Genomic DNA, 24,566 nt, shown 5'->3' with positions numbered 1-24,566 from the left:
GGGGGGGGCGATTGTGGTGATGTTGCTGGTGTTTTAATGCCATTGCAATGGCAACTCAAGCTCTTTGTGGTTAAGTGGATTGACCCCTAAGGGTGTGTTAATGTCACAATGGTCATGGCAACGCCCCCAGACTCACTAGACTACTCCCAATTCCTCACCCACCCCAGAAAACACCTTTGAACTGCCACTCACGCCAGAGGCACCTGTGTCTGGTCCAAGCAGTAACTGCTCACATTAGTAAGCAGGTACAGTACATACCTCCAAAATCCCAGCTGGGGCAATCAAGCCAATTGGATGGACCACAAGACTGTTCCCTCAAAACAGTACTGTTGCTCCAAAATCAGGACAGGTTTGAAGTACTGTATGCGTGGTGTACTCTTTGTAGTTCCTGTTACTGTGTGTGTGTTCAATGGATAGATACTCTGGATCTTATTTTGTACTGTATATAGTTGGTGTATGAATTTATATTCTATGTAGCGTGCAGCAAACTCTGTGTTACAGACTCTAAAAAGACTTGCAACAAAATACTGTGTAAGTCACAGACTTCACACTGGCTTCACATACTGAACAGCATGCATCTCTTAGCTGTTCACCTGAGAACAGAGGTCTCATAAACACATAACACTGGCAGTTTTAATCTAGAACAAATCGCTACATATAATAAAATAATGCTGTAAGCCACAACAACCTATCAGATATCTTATTTATTTAACCAGACTACACTAGATTGAGCAAAGATAACATGCGATCGGTTGTGGCCACTTTAATAAAGAAAACCTGTACGCTTACTAATGGTACAATCCTATGGTGTTCTGTTAAAATTAAAAAATTAAACTTAAAATCACCAAGTGTAGTGCATCATATTTCAATTTTGTGCTAAATTTTAGTTTCCACATCTCTTATGTTATAGCGCTTTGATGCTCTCCTTCGTGTGTATGAGGAGAGACATGCCTGCTTTTTGTTCCACATAGTAACCAGTGAATTTCGGAAGGATTGGCAGAGAAAAAAGTAGATGAAAGGGTCCAGACAGGCATTTAAGGACGACAAAAACAGGGTGCTCTCTTTGACATAAAAAAGTGTGTTCTGAGCTGAACAATCAAACACATCCCGGGTTTGGCTGATGGTATATGGAATCCTGGCAAAGTGGAACGGGGCAAAGCAAACAAAGAATACACCAATGATAATAAACACTTTGGCGTTCACTCTTTTTCTGGATTCTGTATGATCCTTCCTCGTTCTTTTGTATGACTGGACAAGCTTTTTGGTTATAAGGAGGTAACAGACCACTATAACCGCAAAAGTCAACCAGAAGATTATCTGGCATATGAAATTTACAATTTCATGCCAAGTCAGCCCAAACGTAGACTTGAGGTACGCACAGTTTCTCACATTTTTCGGCGTCCGTGTCTTATTGGTTAGAATCATATTAGGCAACGAGAGGGAAACCATGATTATCCATATGGCAGCCGACAAGACCTTGGCCGATAGTAGGTTTGTCGTACAGAAGTTGCTGAATGGTCTAACGGTTTTCTGATATCGGTCAACTGTTATAAGTCCAAGGAAGATAATGCTGATGTACATGGTAAAATAGAACACGACTGAGGTGTATTGACAAGCAAAGCCCTTCAGTGGCCAAAGTCCAAGTCTTGTATCACCTAGAATCTTGAATGGAAATGTCAAGATCATTAGAGAATCAGATATAACAGAGTTTTTCAGGAAAATGATGAAGTAGGATTTACTCGGTAACTGGAAAAACACTGTAATTGCTAAGCCGTTCATGACTGTCCCAGCAATGAACAACACTGAGTAGAGCACAGGGAAGAGCACTTGGTTGATATGGTTGTCTCTAGAACATGTCACATTATTAACACTATTTGTTGTAATGTTGTGTGGTTTAAAGTCTATATCTTCTCCAAATCCTAAAATAAAGAAGTGAAAAGGGATCATGCAATTAAACCTTACATATTTACATTTGTATAAAATCAATACTACAAATTCAGATTCCTTGTTATGGTTATCCTATTATAATGCTAAATATTAGAATTAAATAATAGATACAAGTTTCGGATTTTAATATGGATAATATACTGTTCTTATAAAGTGTCATAAACTAAAAATATCTCAGAGATACTATTTGCTGTATTTGTCTATAGCATAGGATGAAAAGATGGGGAATGTAGGATAAAATGATTACAATAGTATATCAGCTAAGTTAGCACACATCATTTCAAGTTACAGGAATACTGATATGGGGCCTGATTCATTACCGAGTGCAACTGCGATTACGCACGCAGACGGCCCATTGTCGCGTACTACGTATGCATTGCAGTACGTGAAAGCTTCACTGCAATCACACTGTGGGCCTGATTCAGAGCCGCTTGTAAGCGGCCACTCGTTCGCTCAGAGTGATGTTCGCACATCTGCGTGTGGGTCGTAATGCGCATGCGCCAACCAGTCATTGCGGTCGGAAATCGAGCGCTCGCAAAATAGCGAGTGCCTGCTAATTTGTGACAGAATGAGGCGTTTGTGGGTGGTAACAGGGGAAGGTGCTTGAAAACGGGGAGTGGTGATCCGAACGCAGGCGTGCCAAACGGTCAAAACGGGCATTTTAAGGGTGTGCATAATTAACAAAGCAGCGTCATCGACCACGTCACTTGATTGTTTCTTAGCCTGAACTGTTCGCATGATTGCGGTAGGATAAACCTACCACAAGCACTGCGAGCAGTCCAGATGCCTTTCGATGTACTCGATTAATCAAATAAATAGCGGAGATGACGTAGGATGCGAGCGGCCAGGGGTCGTCTTTACAAAATAGCGAGCGCATGTTTCGTTCGCTCGCTCAGACATAGAGGCGTCAACAGACCGCAAAGAGCGAGCGCTCAATTAAAATAGCCGGCCCCTTTTTCTGAACGAGCGAGCGCAAATAGAGTCCGGCTCTGAATCAGGCCCTGTGGTCACAGTGACTACGCAGACTCATCGCAGAGTGATTGACCGGAAGTGACCGTTTGGGGGTGGTCAGCAAAATGCAGGCGCGCCAGTGCGTTTGAACGCCGTTACAGGGATGCGCATATATTAGCCATTGTAATGCCTTACGCAGCTTGGGCTTTCACTGCGTGCGATGAGGTTAGCAATTTCTGAGTAAGGTCAGACCATGTGCAAGTGTGCGTGAGGCTCCGATGGTACTCAGTGTTACCAATGGTTTCACAGACTTCCTAAGCATTACGGATGTGTGTAAGGTGAAGTGGGCGTCCTTATATTCGGCTGCGACGGCATTGCGATAGCAATCATAAGCACATTTTTGCAGTGGGACTGCGTGCGTAACCGCAGCTGCAATTGCAATAACGATCCGTAATGATTTAGGCCCGTAGTACATAGGGAATTCCATAACGTATGGATCCTGAGGTTTGCCAACAAAAGGACACATTGAGCCCTATATTCTGTTTACCATACAACCTGTCCAGTCATCAGTGCAACCAGAGCCGTAACTAGATGTAAATAGCTTCATGGGAAAGGGGCATGACAAATCTGATTTATAGTTAGAATTCGCTGGCTTCCTTTGCAGGCGCACATAGCTCCATGTGTAAAGTGTCTAACTGTGATATCAGAGGTGATCGGTTAGAGTCCCAGGTATGTCAGTATTTTGAAATGTGTGTGCTAAATAAAGGAAGATGTGACTGAATGTGCTTGGGGTGGTGGCCAGATGGAGGGGCAGTCAGTCAGGGAGGAGATAGGGATGGCCAGGACATGCCAGGAATAAAAGAAGAGGAAGTTACAAGTGAGAATGATTTTAAACAGAAAATTGACAGGCACTGTCATACAGCACCCCCTGTCCTGCGGTTCCCTGTGCCATTGCACATGTCGCACCACCCTAGTTATGGCCCTGAGTGCAACACATCACCAACAGAAGGAGAACGCCATTTGCATGATTTGAGAGATGTATTATTTTTAGTTCCACACTGACATTTTCCAACTGAGAACTTTTGACTGAAATTAGAATGAAGTTAGCCATTGTAGTCTATGGGCTACACTCTGTTTATTTACCACAAGAGGGATTCGTAGGATTTTTCCCCAGCAATCGCCATCCACACATACATGGTCAGCAGAACGTGCATGCACATTGACGCCATGGGATCCTGAATAAGAAGTTAAGTGATCGTATTAGCGATCACTTCACTTCTAACACATGACAAAGACCTGCTCCTTTTGGAGCCCCTTTCCCAGCATGTGATTTTTAATGTATTACAGCGAACAGTATCATCTTTCTGTGAAATAATTGAGCTACCGAGGGAGATGTATCAAGCCTTGGAGAGAGATAAAGTACCAACCAATCAGATTCTAACTGTCATTTTACAGACTGTGCTAGAAAAATAACAGAAGCTGACTGGTTGGTACTTTATCTCTCTCCAAGACTTGATACGTATCTGTCACGCTGGGAGGCGGTTTTCTGGAAGCTGAGGCCTGAATGTACGACCTCCGCATCCACGGGTCCTGGTCGTTGGCGAGACCTAGTCAAAGGTGCGGAATCTAACCCACGAGATGGTGTTCGCCAGTGACCCCACCAATCGGGATATGGGCTTGAGCTGCACCTCGTAAGCAGGTCGCGGTCCTTTGACTAGGTGACCAAAGCCCGCAGGAAAAAGGAGAGACAAACACTCGTGGCCCAAAGGGTCTGTGCCAGTAAGGGGCATGTAGGGACACTGTACTTGAGGTACAAGGAAGTGTGCACTGCGGACACACTCTACCGGGTTGCCGGTTAGAAAGAGTGCACCACGGTGCAATACTGTAACACGTAGGTAGGGACCACAGAGTCCAGTAACGAGGTGGGTAGTGGTACTGGAGCCAGCCAGAGATTATGACGCTGGAGAGGTGGGTACGTATAACTACACTCAGGCTGTGATGGTAAAGCACTGGTGAAATGGATAGTATACTGCACACAGGCTGAGATGGTAAAGCACTGATGAGATGAATGAAATAGCTGCACACAGGCTGAGATGGTAAAGCACTGGTGAAATGGATAGTATACTGCACACAGGCGAGGTGGTAACGCACTGATGAGATGAATGATATAGCTGCACACAGGCGAGGTGGTAACGCACTGATGAGATAAATGATATAGCTGCTCACAGGCTGAGATGGTAAAGCACTGATGAGATGAATGATATAGCTGCTCACAGGCTGAGATGGTAAAGCACTGATGAGATGAATGAAATAGCTGCACACAGGCTGAGATGGTAAAGCACTGATGAGATGAATGAAATAGCTGCACACAGGCTGAGGTGGTAAAGCACTGGTGAAATGGACGATATAGCTGCACACAGGCTGAGATGGTAAAGCACTGGTGAGATGAATGATATAGCTGCACACAGGCTGAGGTGGTAAAGCACTGGTGAGATGAATGATATAGCTGTACACAGGCTGAGATGGTAAAGCACTGATGAGATGAATGATATAGCTGCTCACAGGCTGAGATGGTAAAGCACTGATGAGATGAATGATATAGCTGCACACAGGCTGAGATGGTAAAGCACTGATGAGATGAATGATATAGCTGCACACAGGCTGAGATGGTAAAGCACTGGTGAGATGGATGATATAGCTGCACACAGGAATAGATCACTGGAAGCAAGGGAACCTGGAACGAGAGACCACTAGTAACACTAGCAGCGACAATGGTTGTTCAGGCAACTACCTGATACACAGGAGCCGGATATATACCCCTGGAAGCCTACTGATTGGTCCACAGTGTCAGCTGACCGGCCAGACTGTCAGAGAAGGAAGGATAGTCAGAGAAGGAAGAGTCATGGCGGCGCCCATCTCCGATCCCCACGCACCAGGCCGCCCGAGACACCAGCATCAGGGAGAATGCTCAGCACCTCCCACGTCGCCGCACCAGCCGCCCGACTGCCCGGGAAGTCAGAGGAAGCCGGCGGGACGGTAAGGGACGGCCGATCCCCGGCTGAACTCTGACAGTACCCCCCCTTTCAGGGTGGACACCGGACACCCACCAGGTTTACCAGGAAATCTAATATGGAAGGCTCGAACCATTTGAGGCGCGTGAACGTCTGTGGCTCTGATCCATGCCCTTTCTTCCGGACCATACCCTTTCCAGTCAATGAGATATTGGAGGTTGTTAGATTTGGTAAATCGAGAGTCCAAAATCCTCCCTACCTCGAACTCTGTACCTTGAGAAGTTTGCACTTGAGGTAACTTGGGAGCAGAAGTTTGAAAACGATTCAGCACTAGAGGACGCAGCAAAGAAATATGAAAGGTATTGGATATTCTTAGTTGAGGAGGGAGTTCCAACTTATACGGGACTGGGTTGATGACCTTGCGAACACGGTAAGGACCAATGAAGCGTGGGGCTAGCTTCATACTGGGTACTTTCAATCGGATGTTCCTGGAGGATACCCAGACTTTATCTCCAACTCTCAGCAGTGGAACAGCGACACGTCGTCTATCCGCAAATGTTTTGTAGTTCTTGGACGACTGCTTCAGAGAGGAATGAACCCTCTTCCAAACGGTTTGCGAAGGACTCCACCAATTCAGAAACTGCAGGAACCTCTACTGTAGGCAAATTTAGAAAATCTGGGACTCGAGGATGTCTCCCAAACACCGTAAAAAAAGGAGTGGCTTTGGAGGAAGTGTGATATTTGAAGTTGTGTGAAAATTCTGCCCAAGGTAATAGATCCAGCCAGTTATCTTGTGAGGAGGAAACGAAGAGTCTTATGAAAGTCTCCAGCTCTTGGTTAACTCTTTCGGTTTGCCCATTAGTTTGAGGATGGTAGGCTGAAGAAAATTTTAACTTGGTTCCACAAGTGCTACATAAGGCTCTCCAAAATTTAGCTACGAATTGAACTCCGCAGTCAGAAATGATCTCTTTAGGAAGTCCATGCAACCTGAATATTTCCTTAACAAAGACTCTTGCCAACTGAGGAGCAGAAGGGAGACCCATCAATGGAATAAAGTGTGCCATCTTAGAAAAGCAATCCACCACTACCCATATGGTATTGTATCCTTGGGAGCATGGTAGTTCAGAGATGAAATCCATGGATATATGGGTCCAAGGAGTATTAGGAATGGACAGGGGTCACAGGAGACCTGCTGCCTTCTTGCGGGGAGTCTTATGCTGAGCGCATTTTACACATGAAAGAATAAATTCTCGAATATCCCCTTTCATTGTGGCCCACCAATAGGAACGCTGAAGGAACTTGTAAGTTTTGAGGATACCAGAATGGCTAGCAAATATATATATATATATGTCGCCATAGCGGCTGTTTCAGGAACTGATAATGGGTAGGTTCGACCCCGAGGAGGGTTCTTCCCTGACAGGAGCTCAATACCACAGTCCCAGGAACGATGAGGTGGAAGTTTATCCGCAGCCTGTTTGCAAAATACATAGGCAAAATCTTGATAAGCTGCTGGTAGACCGGGAACAGAGGAACACTTGGGCTTGTCAGACGGGGGGAAGCTTATATTTCCACTGGAGGACACCGCGCTAGTGCGGACAGGGAGTACTTGGATAAGACATCCATGGAAACAACTTGGACTCCACGATAAAATCTGCATACTGGACCACTCAAACGTAGGATTGTGCTTCTGTAGCCAGGGGAGGCCTAAAACTAGTTCATAGGCGAACAAAAAATTCAATAGTCTCCTGGTGCAGACATCCAATCCGGAGGAACACTGGCAGGGTTTTTGAGGAAATGGATCTCCCTAGCAAGGTCTTGCCATCTACACCAGAGAGCAGTAATCTGTTTGGCAATGGAACCACTGGAATGCCTAGGGTCTGAACCAGTGACTTAGAAATAAAACTGCCGGCAGCCCCAGAATCAACAAGGGCTTTAACCATCCTTGTCCTGGACTGGTAGAAGAGCGACACAGGCAATAAACTGTCATTTATTTGGGAGGAGTCAGAAATAACCCCCAATTGCATGCTCCCAACATCAATTAGGGTTTCACGTTTCCCGGCAATACAGGACAATTCCTTAATGTGTGCTCCGGAGCAGCACAATACAAGCACAATTTATTTTGAAAACGCTGGTTCCGTTCGGCGGTACTTAACCGGGATCTGTTAATTTGCATCGGCTCCTCACTGCTAGAGAAGGAAGGAGAGGATCGCCCAAGGATGGGCGATCCCGAGGACGATCTCCACGCCCCCTATTTCCCCACCGCTCTCTATGGCGAAGGTCAATTTTTATACAGAGGGATATAACATCCGAGAAGGTGGGAGGTAAATCCCTAGATGCCAATTCATCCTTCATCCTCTCAGATAAGCCATGTAGGAAGGCTGCCTTAAATGCTTCCTCGTTCCATTTCAGTTCGGATGCCAGGGTTTGAAATTGTACTACATATTGCCCGACGGACCGGGTACCCTGACGGACACGAAGCAAATCTGAAGAAGCAGAGACAGATCTCCCGGGTTCATCGAAGATCGTTTTGAAAGCTGCCACGAACTCTTCATATCTAGATACGAGCGGATCTGCTCATTCCCACAAGGGGCAGACCCAATCCAGAGCTGCCCCAGTTAGTAATGAAATTACATAGGCCACCTTAGACCGGGAGGTAGGGAAATTCTGGGGTAGGCATTCAAACTGGATCTCACACTGGTTTATGAAACCACGACATCGTTGAGGAGTACCATCAAACCTCTCGGGAGTAGCCAAGTGCAAACTGGATTTTTGAGGAACGACCCCCGAAGGTAATACAGGAGAAACCGTAGGAGCGACAGAAGGTGGAGCATGAGACATAGCTGCCAGAGTGTTCTGAATAGACAGGAGCTGACCAGATAATTCCTGTAGGTACTGGGCCACATGCTGCTGTGCCGCCTCTTGGTTATCCATGCGAGCCGTTAGCTCCTGGAGATTCCCAGTACCTGGTGAGCCTGTAGCTTCCATTTGGCCTGAACAAACTGTCACGCTGGGAGGCGGTTTTCTGGAAGCTGAGGCCTGAGGCTGCGGGAGGAAACGGAGGCGAGGGGCCTGAATGTACGACCTCCGCATCCACGGGTCTTGGTCGTTGGTGAGACCTAGTCAAAGGTGTGGAATCTAACCCACGAGATGGTGTTCGCCAGTGACCCCACCAATCGGGATATGGGCTTTAGCTGCACCTCGTAAGCAGGTCGCGGTCCTTTGACTAGGTGACCAAAGCCCGCTGGAAAAAGGAGAGACGAACACTCGTGGCCCAAAGGGTCTGTGCCAGTAAGGGGCACGTAGGGACACTGTACTTGAGGTACAAGGAAGTGTGCACTGCGGACACACTCTACCGGTTTGCCGGTTAGAAAGAGTGCACCACGGTGCAATACTGTAACACGTATGTAGGGACCACAGAGTCCAGTAACGAGGTGGGTAGTGGTACTGGAGCCAGCCAGAGATTATGACGCTGGAGAGGTGGGTACGTATAACTACACTCAGGCTGTGATGGTAAAGCACTGGTGAAATGGATAGTATACTGCACACAGGCGGCGGTGGTAACGCACTGGTGGAATGGAGGTATACTGCACACAGGCGAGGTGGTAACGCACTGATGAGATGAATGATATAGCTGCACACTGGCTGAGGTGGTAAAGCACTGGTGAAATTAATGATATAGCTGTACACAGGCTGAGATGGTAAAGCACTGATGAGATGAATGTTATAGCAGCTCACAGGCTGAGATGGTAAAGCACTGGTGAGATGGATGATATAGCTGCACACAGGAATAGATCACTGGAAGCAAGGGTACCTGGAATGAGAGACCACTAGTAACACTAGCAGCGACAATGGTTGTTCAGGCAACTACCTGATACACAGGAGCTGGATATATACCCCTGGAAGCCCACTGATTGGTCCACAGCGTCAGCTGACCGGCCAGACTGTCAGGGAAGGAAGGATAGTCAGAGAAGGAAGTGTCATGGCGGCGCCCATGACAGGAACTCCGATCCCCGCGCACCAGGCCGCCCGAGACACCAGCATCAGGGAGAATGCTCAGCACCTCCCACGTCGCCGCACCAGCCGCCCGACTGCCCGGGAAGTCAGAGGAAGCTGGTGGGACGGTAAGGGACGGCCGATCCCCGGCTGAACTCTGACAGTATCCCCGACTGTGTGTTGTGTACCACCGTAGCCAAAAGCTTTGAGAATGACACAAGTATTGGTTTTCACAAAGTTTGCTGCTTCAGTGTATTTAGACCATTTTGTCTGATGTTACAATGGTATACTGAAGTAAAATTACAAGCATTTCATAAGTGTCAATGGCTTTTATTGACAATTACCTTAAGTTTATGCAAAGAGTTAATATTTGCAGTGTTGACCCTTATTTTTCAAGACCTCTGCAATTCGTCCTGGCATGCTGTCATTCAACTTCTGGACAACATACTGACTGATGGCCACCCATTCTTGCCTAATCATTGCTTGGAGTTTGTCAGAATTTGTGGGTTTTAGTTTGTCCACCCGCCTCTTGAGGATTGACCACAAGTTCTCAATGGGATTAAGGTCTGGGGAGTTTCCTGGCCATGGACCCAAAATTTCGATGTTTTGTTCCCCGAGCCACTTATTTATCACTTTTGTCTTATGGCAAGGTGCTCCATCATGCTGGAAAAGGCATTGTTCATCACCAAACTGTTCTTGGATGGTTGGGAGAAGTTGCTCTTGGAGGATGTTTTGGTACCATTCTTTATTCATGGCTGTGTTCAGAGAAGTAACCCCACACATGAATGGTCTCAGGATGCTATACTTGTGTCATTCTCAAAACTTTTGGCCATGGCTGTACAATCTTTTGACTCAGACATGAATGCTGCTAAGTAATAGTGCACAGACAAAATAACAGATATAAATTGCTCTAAAGTTTCTTATCATGTTTCCAATATGATGATCAATTCAACTGAAAAATAAAACCATTAGTTTCATTAGCAGGACACAATGGGATTTCTATAAATGTGACTAACTTTAGGGCCTAATTCAGAGGTGCAGCAATTTGAACGCAAGTTGAGTGATTTGCAACTGCACGTGTGAAAACCCCTATGACGCATGCGTTATGCAGAGTGTATGCAAAAAGAAGCTTTTGCGATCGGGAGAGATGGTATCAGAAATGGGGCAGCAAAGTGATGGGCGTTCCTGGGTGGTGACTAGGAAGTGGCCTGAAGCAAAAAAAGTAAATTTCATGGGTGTGTTATGGGAGTGTTGCGGGCATGTCAGTGATAGCAGCTGCAATCTCATATGCACAGCCACAGCCATAGAGGCCATGTTCAGAAGGAGAAACTGCACCTGCAATTGTCGATGGTATACGTGTGGAGATGGTGCACGTGTGGATATGGTGGCACATAGAGAATCAATGGCAGTGTTACAGTGTTTAGAGATGCTGAAAGTGGGCGTCTCAGTGCTTGCACACTCGTAGGGTACTGAACCAGGGGAAGCTGATATTACCATTTGCATATTAGCACAGCTGTGATCCAGGCACAAGAGCGGACGCAGCAGTGCCCACAGTGTCTCTTGTCTGTATTTCTCTAATTAAATTTATAGTATACTGATAAATAGCATATTACATTTTAGTACCTAATTGCAAAAATTGTTTTCACTGTAAGTTAATTTTCTTAAAAATGTATTGTACACATGTATAAAATAATATTATGTTATGCAGACACCAGCAGTGTCTGTTTAGGAAGATCAATGCTGAAGAACAGTACTGTACACACTTACTCAACACTAAGGGGTATATTTACTAAGAATCGAGATTGGTCGAGTTTAGGTATTTTTTAATCTCTATTTGCACCGCCGAATCTCGAGTGATTTTCCCATCTCTCAAATTTACTAAGAAGTGAGTTTAGCTGAAAGTGAGATGGTCGATGGTGAAGCAGATCGAGATATCTCCCCTGAGTTGCAGATGAGATTACTCACCCGAGATTAATCTCCCCCGAACTAGCAGCCTGCACATATCAGTGAGATATGTGAAGGCTGCTTGTGTAAAACTTGTAAAGTAAGGGTTTAATTTTGTAAAAAAAAATAGACGTAGGGTCCCCCCCCAAAAGCATAACCAGCCCCTTACATGTCAGCCAGTCCTGGTTCCAAAATTCCCGGGAACAAAACGAGTAGGGTTCCACCGTAATTTAGGAACCAGCACCAGGCTGCAGGGCCAGTGCTGGACCAAAACCAACCGGGGTGTAATGCCACAGCCAGGAGACCCTATTACCGGTCTCCAGGGCCAAAGCATTCTCACCCAAGCCAGTCAGGCCAACCCGGGGATCTCAGGGGAGGTGGGGACCCCCACAAGAAGGGGTCCCCCCTCTCCCGAACCCCAGGCTTGGTCTGAAGCCCGGCGCTCTTCCCCACACCCCTGGGCTGTGGGTACGGGGGTAATAAAGTGTAAAATTGAAGTGAATTATTGTATTTTACAGCGGAACTACAGGTGCCAGCATGCCTGCCCTTTGGCACTTGTGGAACTACAAGTGCCAGCAGGCTGCCGGCACCCGTACCTCCACTGTAAAATAATAGTTAAATAAAGACACAACACACACCATATGTAGTACAAGTTTATTACACACATACTTCAATCACACATACTTACAGTACCTGTACCAGCCGGTCTGTCCTCTTCTCCAATGTAGAAATCCGCGTGGAGTGACCTGCAAACAAGATCCTATACTCACCTCCATCCTGGGTCTGCTCTCCATAGCATCCAGGGTCTTGGTAAAACAACAAACCGACTTACCCGAACCATGCCTAACATGTGTAAGTATATGCTGTTACATATACTTAAACCTCGCGAAATGACAGATCACCGAAATCATCTGTAATTTCTCACGGGCCACTAGCCGATCACCGGTCGCTTTACAAGTAGCGGCCGCTCATTGGCTGGGACCCATGTGAAACCAGCCAATGAGCTGGTTTGATTTTACACTTTATTACTTCCGTACCTACAGCCCAGGGGTGCGGGGAAGAGCCCCAGGCTTCAGACCAAGCCTGGGTTTTTGGGAGAGGAGGGACCCCCTTCTTGTAGGGGTCTCCACCTCTCCTGAAATCCCCGGCTTGGCCTGAGAATGCTTTGGCTCTGGAGACCCGCTAATAGGGTCTCCTGGCTGTGGCATTACACCCTGGTCAGTTTTGGTCCAGTGCTGGTTTTAAATATAAGGGAACCCCTACGCAACTTTTTTCCCCCTATATTTAAAACCTGCACTGGCCCTGCAGCCTGGTGCTGGTTCCTAAATTATGGTGGAAACCTACTCGTTTTGCTCCCCATAATTTTCGGAACCAGGACTGGCTGACAAGTCCGGGGCTGGTTATGCTATTGGGGGGGGGACCCTATTTTAACTATTTACAAGCAGAAACATATACAAATGACAATGATTTGTGTATGTTTCTGCCAAACTCGCAGCTCAGGAGGTAGAGAGTTTGAAAAGTGAGTTTGGCAGAGAGTTTGCTATCATCTCACCTGAGCTTGTCATCCCGATTCTTGGTAAATTTGAGAGATGTATCTTTTAGGTGAAAAGTACTTCCGAGTTGTCCCGGTGGTGAGTTGATTCGAGTTTGCCATTTCACCTGAGTTTTACGAGTGAGAAGAGAGAAATCTCTCTCAAACTCACCCGACTTTGCCTTTAGTAAATTTGCAAGATGAAAATTATTCCTAAACTCTCCCGAGATTGTCATCTCAACCAATCTCAAATTTTAGTAAATTTACCCCTAACAGTCCTATCCTTTTGATACTGTACTTTCTTCCAACATGTATGAATGAATTTAACAGAGCTTAAATCTCCCACATATGTCTGAAAAACAATTAAAAGTTTGCACATTTAATTGACACTTTCTATATCCAATCAAACCACAGAGTTATAGCAGTGTCTCTCTAAATAACGGATGATATAGTCTTTTACTGTATGGTAAATGTTAAACCAGTGGCATAACTTCATCCCAGGTGCCCGGAGGCAAGATAAATGTTGGTGCCCCCCCCAAATATAAATGTACCACCCCCCAGCACCTATGCCAGCCCCAGCTGCCTCCCCCCTATGCAGTTCCCTCAGTAGTGGTCCCCCTGTGCAGTGCCCTCTGTAGAGGTCCCCCTATGCAGTGCCGCCTATGTAGTGCCCCCCCAGTAATGGTCCCCCTATGCAGTACCTCCAGTAGTGGTCCCCCTCTGCAGTGCCCCAGTAGTAAGGCCCCCTGTAGTGCCCGCAGCAGTAAGCCCCCTGTAGTGCTCCCAGTAGTAACCCCCCTGTAGTAAACTCCCTGTAGTGCCCCCAGTAATGCCCCCTGTAGAAAGCCCACAGTAATGCCCCCTGTAGTAAGCCCCCGTAATGCGCCCTGTAGTAAGCCTCCAGTAATGCACCCTGTAGAAAGCCCCCAGTAATGCCCCCTGTAGTAAGCCCCCAGTAATGCCCCCTGTAGTAAGCCCCCAGTAATGCCCCCTGTAGCAAGCCCCCTGGAATACCCCCTGTAGTAAGCCCCCGTTAATTCCCCCTGTAGAAAGCCCCCATTAATGCCCCTGTAGTAAGCCCCCTGTAGAAAGCCCCCAGTAATGCCCCCTGTAGAAAGCCCCCAGTAATGCCCCCTGTAGTAAGCCCCCTGTGATGCCCCCTGTAGTAAGCCCCCTGTAATGCCCCCTGTAGAAAGCCCCCAGTAATGACCCCATAATGCCCCCTGTAGTAAGCCCCCAGTAATGCCCCCTGTAGTGAGCCCCCAGTAATGCCCCCTGTAGTGAGCCCCCAATAATGCCCTATGTAGTAAGCCCCCAGTAATGCCCCCTGTAGCAAGCCCCCTGTAGTAAGCCCCCTGTAGTAAGCCCCCTGTAATGCCCCCAGTAATGACCCCGTAATGCCCCCTGTAGTAAGCCCCCTGTAGCGCTCCCAGTAATGCCCCCTGTAGTAAACCCCCAGTAATGCCCCCTGTAGTGAGCCCCCAGTAATGCCCCCTGTAGTGAGCCCCCAATAATGCCCCCTGTAGTAAGCCCCCAGTAATGCCCCCTGTAGCAAGCCCCCTGTAATGCCCCATGTAGTAAGTCCACATTAATGCCCCCTGTAGCAAGCCCCCAGTAATACCCCCTGTAGTAAGCCCCTGTAATGCCCCCTGTAGTAAGCCCCCTGTAATGCCCCCTGTAGAAAGCCCCCAGTAATGCCCCCTGTATTAAGCCGCCTGTAGTGCTCCCTGTAATGCTCCCTGTAGTGATCCCCCAGTAATGCCCCCTGTAGTGAGCCCCCATAATGCCCCCTGTAATGCCCCCTGTAGTAAGCCCCCTGTAGAAAGCCCCCAGTAATGCCCCTTAATGCCCCCTGTAGTAAGCCCCCTGTAGTGCTCCCAGTAATGCCCCCTGTAGTAAGCCCCCAGTAATGCCCCCTGTAGTGAGCCCCCAGTAATGCCCCCTGTAGTGAGCCCCCAATAATGCCCCATGTAGTGATCCCCCCCGAGCGCACACACACACCTTCCATCCCCAGCGCCCGCTCCACGGAACTATGGGAGTGTCGTCATGACGTCACTCCCATAGTGCATTGAGGGACCTGGAAGCAGAGCTCAGGAGTGAGCTCCGTTCCTTTGGCTACCGCCGGGGGGTAAAGAAGGAGCTGGGCGCCCGCTGGTAACACACTCAGCGGGCGCCTGGCTAATAGGGGGTGCAATCGCACCCCCCGTATTGACGCCCCTGGAGGTGGAGCGCCGATCAGTGGCGCTCCATCTCCATAGCAGTGCCCGGAACGGCCCGGGGGACAAATGGAGCCAGGTGCCCCCTTAAGGGCTGGAGCCCGGCGGCAAATGACTGCATTGTCTCTGGAAGTTCCGCCACTGTGTTAAACCAAAAAGGATTCTGAGAAACAGTAAACAAAATGTTATTTCATCCTTCAATTGTTTAAAAAAAACCTTACATACTGTCTGATTATTATGTTCCCTGTGAGAAATATTTATATATGTTAGCATAAAGTTACATTGGGGAATTATGGGAAATTACATAAGTGTGGTTAGGCTCCCGCAATCCCACAGCGGGTTTCTCTTTCCTGAGTCACCACTTGGTTAAACATAATAGGAAACGTTTAAATAGCAGCATTTCCCTGTGCACTATTGGTTGTACTATAGGATTATATTGCAGTAGTATTAATTACGGATTCAAGGGTAAAAATAAAAAATCATATTTCAAGTTTTACAGCAGAGCTAGGATGCCTGGAGCTAACTTTGTAGCACTACATATACCAGCATGCCAGGCAGCCTATGGAAAACCTTAGGGTCTGATTCAGAGTTGGACACAATGGCGATATGTAAGCAGTTGAGCGATTATCGGTGGTCTGCGCATGCGTCAAGTTTTATTTCCATTATCGCTCGAGGTGCGGATTTATTATTCGCCAAGTTATTGACAGGTTGTGTCTGTTTGTGGGCGGCAATGAGGGGTGACGTCTCAAATGCAGGCTTGTCCCGACCGTTTATGGGGCGTGTCTCTGCATGCGACTACAATCCCAGACACAGCAAAAATGGCTTCTGCATCTCAGTTCCTGCAGCCATTCTGCACAACCATTATCAGAAGTCCCACAATCGACTGATCTGTGACTGATCTGCGTCTTTATACGTGGTCGCTTGGATTTGCGACATTTGCATATTTTCGCACAGCCGCTGAATACAAATTTGCAGCTGCGGAGGCATTCGCATACATCTCTGAATCAGGCCCTTGGTTTGCCTCATTTATGTTAGGAGAGTAAACAGCATTACCTGAATATTCCATGGTTAGATGTCTTGCTGCCTGTTGTCACAGCAGTGCTGAGAAATTGGTCAAGGAGTCAGGATTAATCTGTTTCTTTGCATGGAAAGAGCCATGAGGTAAGCACTGTCTGATGATTCTTCCATGGAGTTAGGGAGTCAAAACGGAGCTACTGCTGCACTGTATTCCAGAGGTGCAAATGTAACCTACAGACGAATGCTGTATCTTGCTCCTTTCTCAGTTTCTGTTCCAGATGAAGACAAATACAGAACTTCTGCTTTTATTTATTTAAAAAAAAAAAAAAAAAACATTGTAAATTCTAATGCTCATACAAATTCCTTATAGCGCAGCAGAAGACTTTATGGTACTGACAGGTCATTGTAACATGCTTACCTACTTTTTTTCATCTCCTCTCCAGGAGCAGCTCAGAGATGAGATGCAGCAGGGGGCAGGGCCGGGCTCTCACATCCTTAGACCCTGCCCCTCTTGCGGTAAGATGCTGCGATTCACGGGTCCGTGGGGAGGGGGCAATGCTAAAATGACACAGACTTGCATAATTTTAGCCCTGTCCCCTCCATACGGACCACGATTCCCATTTTTATCTACCCTGACTTTACTAAGAAGTGGTCATAATGCGGGCAATCCGGTCCCTTTTCCGGGAATAAGGGCGTCTACCCGAAAAATAGGGAGCCTCCCGCAACTTCCGGGAGAGTAGATAAGTATGATTTGTAAATTGTAACTGCTGATAATGCCACATGATAATATCAAGTACCATACAAACTTATATTTAAGTGCAGTAACTAACCTAATAGACAATGAGCACATTAATAAGCACTCAGAGATTTATGGAACTCTGATGGTCACATAAATCTTTAATGATTGGAGACTTATGCCTGTGCAGGAGCTGCGCTGCCCATGTGCAGATCAGGTCATGTAATGCAGAACGCAGTGCCCCATAAGCCACAGCATGATTTACATGGGGTGGCAACCAGCCTTGTTCCAGAAAACAAGGGCATGTTGGCCCCATTTTCTAGGCGTGCCGAAGCCATTGGCTGCGTCTTTGGCGCAGCTTCACTGGCCCCAAGTGCTTGATTTTACTGGACACCCTGAGTAACCTGAGAGTTATTTAGATGTTAGATGTTCATACAGTTGATCCAATGGCTGTGTCTTCAGACACAGCAGTGGATTACAGAAGCAGTCAGTGGGCGTCTTTTGTATATATGACGCAGCAGCTGTGCATTTGCTTCCATCTCTGAATCGGTCACAATATTCATTGAGCTGAGTTTTATTTTCAGACACTAGCCAGAAACAAGCATTTGTGTTCACATCTTTTGGTTGACATCCTCTGTTGTCTATTGTTGCAGATTGCTTCAAATTTTTCGAAAGACAGCCGTCTGGCCACATACAGCTAGTTCCCATTTCTGGCCAGCTTGGTTGAAATCACCTCATTCAGGGGTGGACACAAAGAGTGTCTGTGCTGCGTCTCGTTACGCAGCAGGTATGAGAAGTTATACAAATGTTACAGCCGCTGTCTTTTGTAAAGAGGCGCCCACCGGCGGCCTCTCAGATTCACCACTTGCTTCCGAAGACACATCATCGAACTATGAATGTCTATGGCAACTGAGACATAAGACGTAGTCGCTAGCTGCGACACGTCCCCAAATCAATCATGACGTGCCTGAGTTTTTGTAGCCTCTCCCCATTACTACCCCCAAATGTTTGCTGGCTGTGAATCAAGCTGCGCCTAAATCCACACTGCGACCGCCATCGCAAGACTGTCTTGGTTTTGTCCAACACCTTCAGCCTTTCCACTCCCTTTATCTTAACCAAAGCAGAATCCACTTCTGACTCCCAATCTGAATTGCTATAATTAAAAATTCTTTGCTAACTGATGTTATAGCATTGTGGTGACAACATTGTGGTAACAAAGTGTTTCTGACCCTCACCCCTCCTCATTTCCCTTGTTCTTTTATGAGATGTTTGTTCCCCTTCTTACTTTCCGTATCACTAAAGTTTTGGAAAAATTCTTGAAATAAAACTCCTTGATATTAAAAATGAAAAAACCTTTTATACAGTTTATGTTGAAAGTCATATAAATGTGTGTACACATATCCATCTGTTATACACTCATTTGTATACACAGATATGTTCTAATGTAGCTGGTAGTGTGCTTCTCTTAGATAATACCCCAATGCAATAGTATATGAATGCTTACTATATACAAAGTATCATGATAAATAGATATGTTTTAGTTAGAGCAAGGCATTGATTTCTGACATATTGAGTTAGGCAAATTCATCATTTGTTTTAGAAGTCTGGCAAAATAAAAAAAAAGCACCTAGTTGCATTACAAATACTTCCTTACCAGGCTGAAGGATATTGCTAAATATGTACAAATATTTGCACTGTGCTGGTAACCTCCCTTGAACTTCATCAGGTAAAATAAAAGCTATTCCTGGAATTAGCATAGACTTCTTCGTTAACACTTATGCAAAGTAGCCAGTGGATGTTGCCAGGCAAGGTAAGTCCTATTCACTGTTCCACTCTCCTATTATATTAGTGCAGGAGGTGCATAGAGCAAACTACATTGTTTTACTATACCATAGACTACTGCTGAGTAAAAAACAGATGTTACTGTATGTGCTTATGTTTATTTAAGCTGGGTCTATTTACTCTGTGACAGTAATTATCCTAAGCAAACATCCATTATGTAATAATCCCTCTTTATATAAACATTGCCAAATTCGGTAGTCATGAATCTATTGGTGAGCCCAACACTGTAGTTCATTTTCATTATTCAAAACTAAACTGTTTGCTTTTATTAAACTGCATCAATAGATACTTCTTAGCTAAGTGTATAATAGCTTCTTTTAACAAATGATTGTGTATACAATTTATTATTATTTGTACACTTCACAGGATAAAAATGAACATTTAAAATACACGTGTGTGTGTGTGTGTGTGTAGTAAATCTGTGTTAGAATTTAAAAAGAAAAAAGTCCACCAACCCAAAAACTATAAAATATAGACACACACACTGTATATAAGATATATATATATATATATATATATATATATATATGAGTATATATATATATATGCTCTAAAGTATGCAGTCTCCATAGTTTGGGACACTCACTGTTTGTTGATATTATCTATCTTGGTGCCATTCCACAGTAGTACACAAATAGGTTATGGATGCGCTAGTTAAAACTTGAAATAACCTCTGGGGGCACTCAAGAATTTTTAAAGATGCTGTATTAAAATTACATTCTGGGCTGCAGTGAGCCCTGTCTTCAGGATGAGAATAGCTGAAAACTAAATATACTCTACATACTGTGTGTGTATATGTTATAGATAGTCCACTCTTGAGTACATTGGCACTCTGCGTTCAACACCCAAGGCGTGTGCGTATATCAGAGCAGCGGAGGGGTGGCACTGTGTATCAGGTCGGGAATCTGATCCTGTGCGCCATTTGGATGTCCGGACATCCGTATTAGTGGTGACCAGGAGTGTTTCTGCAGATCTGGTATTAGTGTACTCTTTTTATCTTTATTTTTGGTGTTAAATAAATTATTTTTTAAATACTACACCATGGAATCTCCTTGTATATTTTTTCTACATATGGAGTCTGCCTAACCCCTGACAATAGCATTACAATAGCATGAAAGATACCTTGATGTGCAGGCACCCTGAGCATTGTAAGTAAGCTTGATGTAAGCACCTATTGTCAACACTAATTCTGGTGATATAGATGTGGAGAAGTACTAATGGTGATTAAAAAGGATCGGTATGAATTACCGTCGGACCTGAGCCCAACGGATGAAGAAATACCGACGGCAGAAGGCCAGCAGATGAAGATCCCGACGGGAAAGGTAAGTTGTCTATCCCTAACCCCCCCCCCCTAGTAAGTTGTCTATCCCTAACCCCCCCCCCCTAACCCTAACCCTCCCTTAGGGGTGCCTAACCCTAACCTAATCCCCAAAGTGCCTAACCCTAACCTCCCACCAGGGATGCCTAAACCTATCCCCCACCTCCCCGCACCCTAAACCTAACCCTCCCGGGGGAGCGCCTAACCCTAACCTCCCCCCGGTGGTGCCTGACCCTAACCCCCCCTTTGCCTTGCCTAAATCTAACCTTCCCTGGGGGTGCCTAACCTTAAGTCCCCCCTGGAGATCCTAATGCTAACAACCCCCCCCCGCCTCCTGCTGTAAAGTGCTCCCGACGCCTGGCTTATCTATGTTCGGTATGCCGGGTGTCGGGGCTGATGATAGGCATTGGTATTTAGCCGCCTATCATCAGGCCCATGCCGAGATTTCACAGTCGGGAGGCGGGCGGTCGGCATTTCGACCGCCGGCTTCCTAACTACATCCCGATTAAAAATCTGTGGAGTAAAAGATACCTTTTGTGGATTTGAAAGAACCTGATTGGTGTAAGCATACATGTGAGCTACTATGCTAGATGTGTATAGTTCACCTAGGACGTCATTACACATAGGGGCATCGGGATAGTCCACAAAGATACCTTTACGGGAGTGTACACACTATTCCACATGTAAGCAACATGTGAGTTAATAGTATAATTAATGGGTACAGATGAAACCTGTCTCTATGGGCTCGATTTAATTCAGTGCAAATTGAAAAGCGCTGGGAAGGGGCTCTTGGAGCTATTCACTTCTGTGCGCAGTTAGGTCAGGGAATGAACATTCTCCCGCCCCTCGCACCTTAAACAGGGTGTGTAGTCGCGACAATGGGCATTCCTCGACTGAACTTCCCAGCACGATGCTATTTCCGCAGCGCTGAGGGCAGAAAACACAATCGCGCCTGTACTTTTGTCGGATTTCTGCTCGCACCCCAGGAGGGATGTGAGAAGAAATCCATAGAGCCGTATTCAATTTGAGCCGAGCCGCGATACTTTTCCGCGTCCCAGACTTTTCGCCTACTTTGCCTGTTTTGTAGGCGGAAAAGTATTGCGCACGTGCATGCTTTACCCCATATTCAATTTGAAAGTACGTGAAAACGGGACCCGGCGAAACTTAAACAAGCGGAAAGTCATGTCAGATTTGGGGAAATCAGCCTGACACCCCCCAAAAGATGCTCTGACATGGGGGTTCACTATGGTACTCCCCGATTTGGCTTGCTGAAGGTATTTGGTGTTTTTAAACGGGCTCAATAGCTGCTAAATAGCGTTTTTGTATAAGTGGTGAAGAATAGTATTCTGGAGCATTTTTTCCAGAAAATAACTTATCCCAGCAAATTTGGGGTACTTCAAAATGGGGACCAGCATATTTAAAAGTTGCTAAAGTGAATTTGAATAAAAAATTTCTGCCTGCTATTCATAGGCAAATCTTTTTCGCCTATTACATTGCATTGACTTTCCGCCTAGGCGGAAAGTCTTTCAAATTGAATACGGGGTAAAAGCAAAACAGGCGAAAATGACGTCATCGGCGAAAAAGTATCGCGGATCCGGACTTTTCGTCTCAAATTGAATACGGGCCTTAGTCGGGCTTAGCAGCGCACTAAATTGAATAGCTCCGGGAGCTCATTCCCGGCGCTATTCAATTTGCTTTGAATTGAATTGAGCCCAATGGGATATTGAAAGGATAATTTAAGTGTTTTCCAATACGATACCAAAACTGAGACAACAACAATCCTAATAGGACTTGTATTTCTCGTATTTTGTGAAAGATACTAAGCGCCAACGGTTTGGTATTTATTTATGATTGTTACTATCAGAGCAGGACTGCACACCTAAGAGTGGTAAATCTATCTTATAAACTTACAGATACAGCAAGTAAGAATAGGCTGTTTCATTTTAAGTATTTTTAGTGAATAAACATTTAACTGGATAACAATGTAAGTGAATAAAACATCAGAGGGGGACCAAGCGCTCACCTATGTGGTGCTGTATACTATAGTCTAATACTGTGCAATGCTGAATGACAGTATACAGACATGAGGTAATTGTATGCTGTTTATTGTTAAAATAGTACTGATGCTTGAGCAGGATTTTTATTTACACTATTTAATGCTCAGATAAGTGCATTAACTTTCATTGTGTGAAAACATTTTCCAGCTTGACGAGTCTGTATTTGATCTTATGTGCCTGATGTAAGTTTATTCACATTGCCGGCTTACTGATGTCTAACAAAGCGTTTCTCCATACTTTGACAGCTTTCTCAGTAAGAAACTATTCCCTGTTCACTACTCACTATTTCCCCTGCACCCACCACCCCAACAATGCCATATAGAGCCCAAGTGGTACTTACTATAGCATAGGGGTTGTTGTGTTGCCTGTGGTATGGGGGCTTGAGCCAGGGGCGGATTGGTATGGAAAACCAGCCCTGGAAATTTCTGGAGGCAACCCTAATGGGGGTGGGGGTCTGTAGCGGAGGTGGAGTCTGTTGTGGGGCGGGGTCTGTTTAGGGGGCAGGACCATCCATCTGAGAATGTCCTCCAATGTGAGCGATTCTACGTCTCTGTATGCAACCACTTGCAGTGACGTACCCGCAACGCTCCAATACCACACACATACTACAATACATCTGCATATGATTAGCCAACCAGCTGTTACTACCCAGGAACGCCATACAGATTTATAATGCACTTCTTCATGTGTGCATCTGTATAAGTGCCAGTACGAACACCATCAGGATGTATGCGCGATGCAATGCAGACAAAGGGGGGGTGAGCTGAAAAGGGCGAAAAGTTACATGTTTTGTCACCCAAACATCACTTTTCGCGATCGCGTCCAGCACTTTGGTCGGGGGTAGCCGATTTATGCAGCTAAACCGACCACTTTGGGCGCAATCAGCGTGAAAAGCAGTAACAATTGAATTGCGCACCATGATTTCCCGTCACTTTAGATGGGAGATCAGGACCGCTAAAACAATTGAATACCGCCCTTAGAGTGTTCTGGAATTTTGATGATGCTGCTGCTATTAGGTCATCTCCAGATACATTATACTAAGGTTAATGCTTAGAATATATATATATCTACACACATGTACATCACATCCCACTGCACACATTGTCATAGTATTTTAGGTGATGCTGCCTGAGTGGGATGTGATGTGATCATATTATATGTATTTTAAAAGGGTCCTATGTCTCATATACTGTCTCTTTCTCTCTCTATATACATAATGAGTCCTATGTCACATGTGGATCTTTTTAATATGTCATGTACACTCACTGAACATTTTTGCTCACAACATCGGCCCCGCTCATCCCCCCTTGTACCCCCTCCTCCTGCAATATATTATATAAAAGACTTAAGATAATGTTTTAATAGATAGATACTAACTTATACTGTATGCACCTAAAGTCAGCCAGTCAGCGGCGGCCGCTCCCGCTCCCAAGTTCTGCAGGCTGCAGCTGCCCGGCCCGCTCCTGAGTCTCTGCTCCTGTGCTCGTGATTGCGGGAGGCGGTGCCGTGAGCAGCCTGTCACTCACGAGCTCAGCAATGGCCGATGGGAGGAGCTGCTGCGGCTGGGCATGCGCAGCAGCCCTCCCGCGGCCATTTTTTACGTCACGTGTTTTATAGGTGACTGAGGTGAGAAGCTCATCTCCGCTCTGATTGCGGTAGCAGCCATTAGAGCTGCCGGTCAGGGTGTCAAGCGGCCCAGCAAAGGGGAGAGGGGCCCGGCCCAGCAGGAGATTGCCCGCTGTCCCGGTGGCCCAATCCGCCCCTGGCCTGAGCTGAATCACAGTATGACAGATGGATCTCACGTTGCAGGGTTCCCTGCTTTAGTGTGATCTGATCCAGCCCATGACCCTTATGCTACTTACCACCATAGCAGGAGAACCCCACACTCGTCACCCCGATTTGGATGGTTTGTCAATTACAATTAACTCCAGCTTACAAGGTATCTATTAGGAATTTTAATATTTCAAGTCTTCCCTCATTACAATAGGTGTGTCATGTGCAAA

At 46.0% G+C, this 24,566-nt stretch overlaps 2 protein-coding genes across 2 annotated transcripts in view; one reads left to right on the top strand and one right to left on the bottom strand.

Moving 5' to 3' along the window:
- The window catches only part of MED12L (mediator complex subunit 12L), a 709,720-nt gene that overhangs the window by 393,713 nt on the left and 291,441 nt on the right, over positions 1-24,566 (top strand). The window lies entirely within an intron of this gene.
- Positions 877-24,566, bottom strand: part of P2RY12 (purinergic receptor P2Y12) — a 30,863-nt gene continuing 7,173 nt past the window's right edge. Inside the window, exon 2 of the mRNA XM_088447659.1 lies at positions 877-1,919. Within this exon, the coding sequence (XP_088303785.1) occupies positions 877-1,919 (1,043 nt within the window). The remainder of the gene's footprint in view (positions 1,920-24,566) is intronic.

This window comes from Taudactylus pleione, unplaced genomic scaffold, assembly GCF_031769625.1.
Source record: "Taudactylus pleione unplaced genomic scaffold, aTauple2 ptg000436l, whole genome shotgun sequence".
In the NCBI taxonomy this organism is placed as follows: domain Eukaryota; kingdom Metazoa; phylum Chordata; class Amphibia; order Anura; family Myobatrachidae; genus Taudactylus; species Taudactylus pleione.
This window is presented reverse-complemented; position numbering and strand designations above follow the sequence as displayed.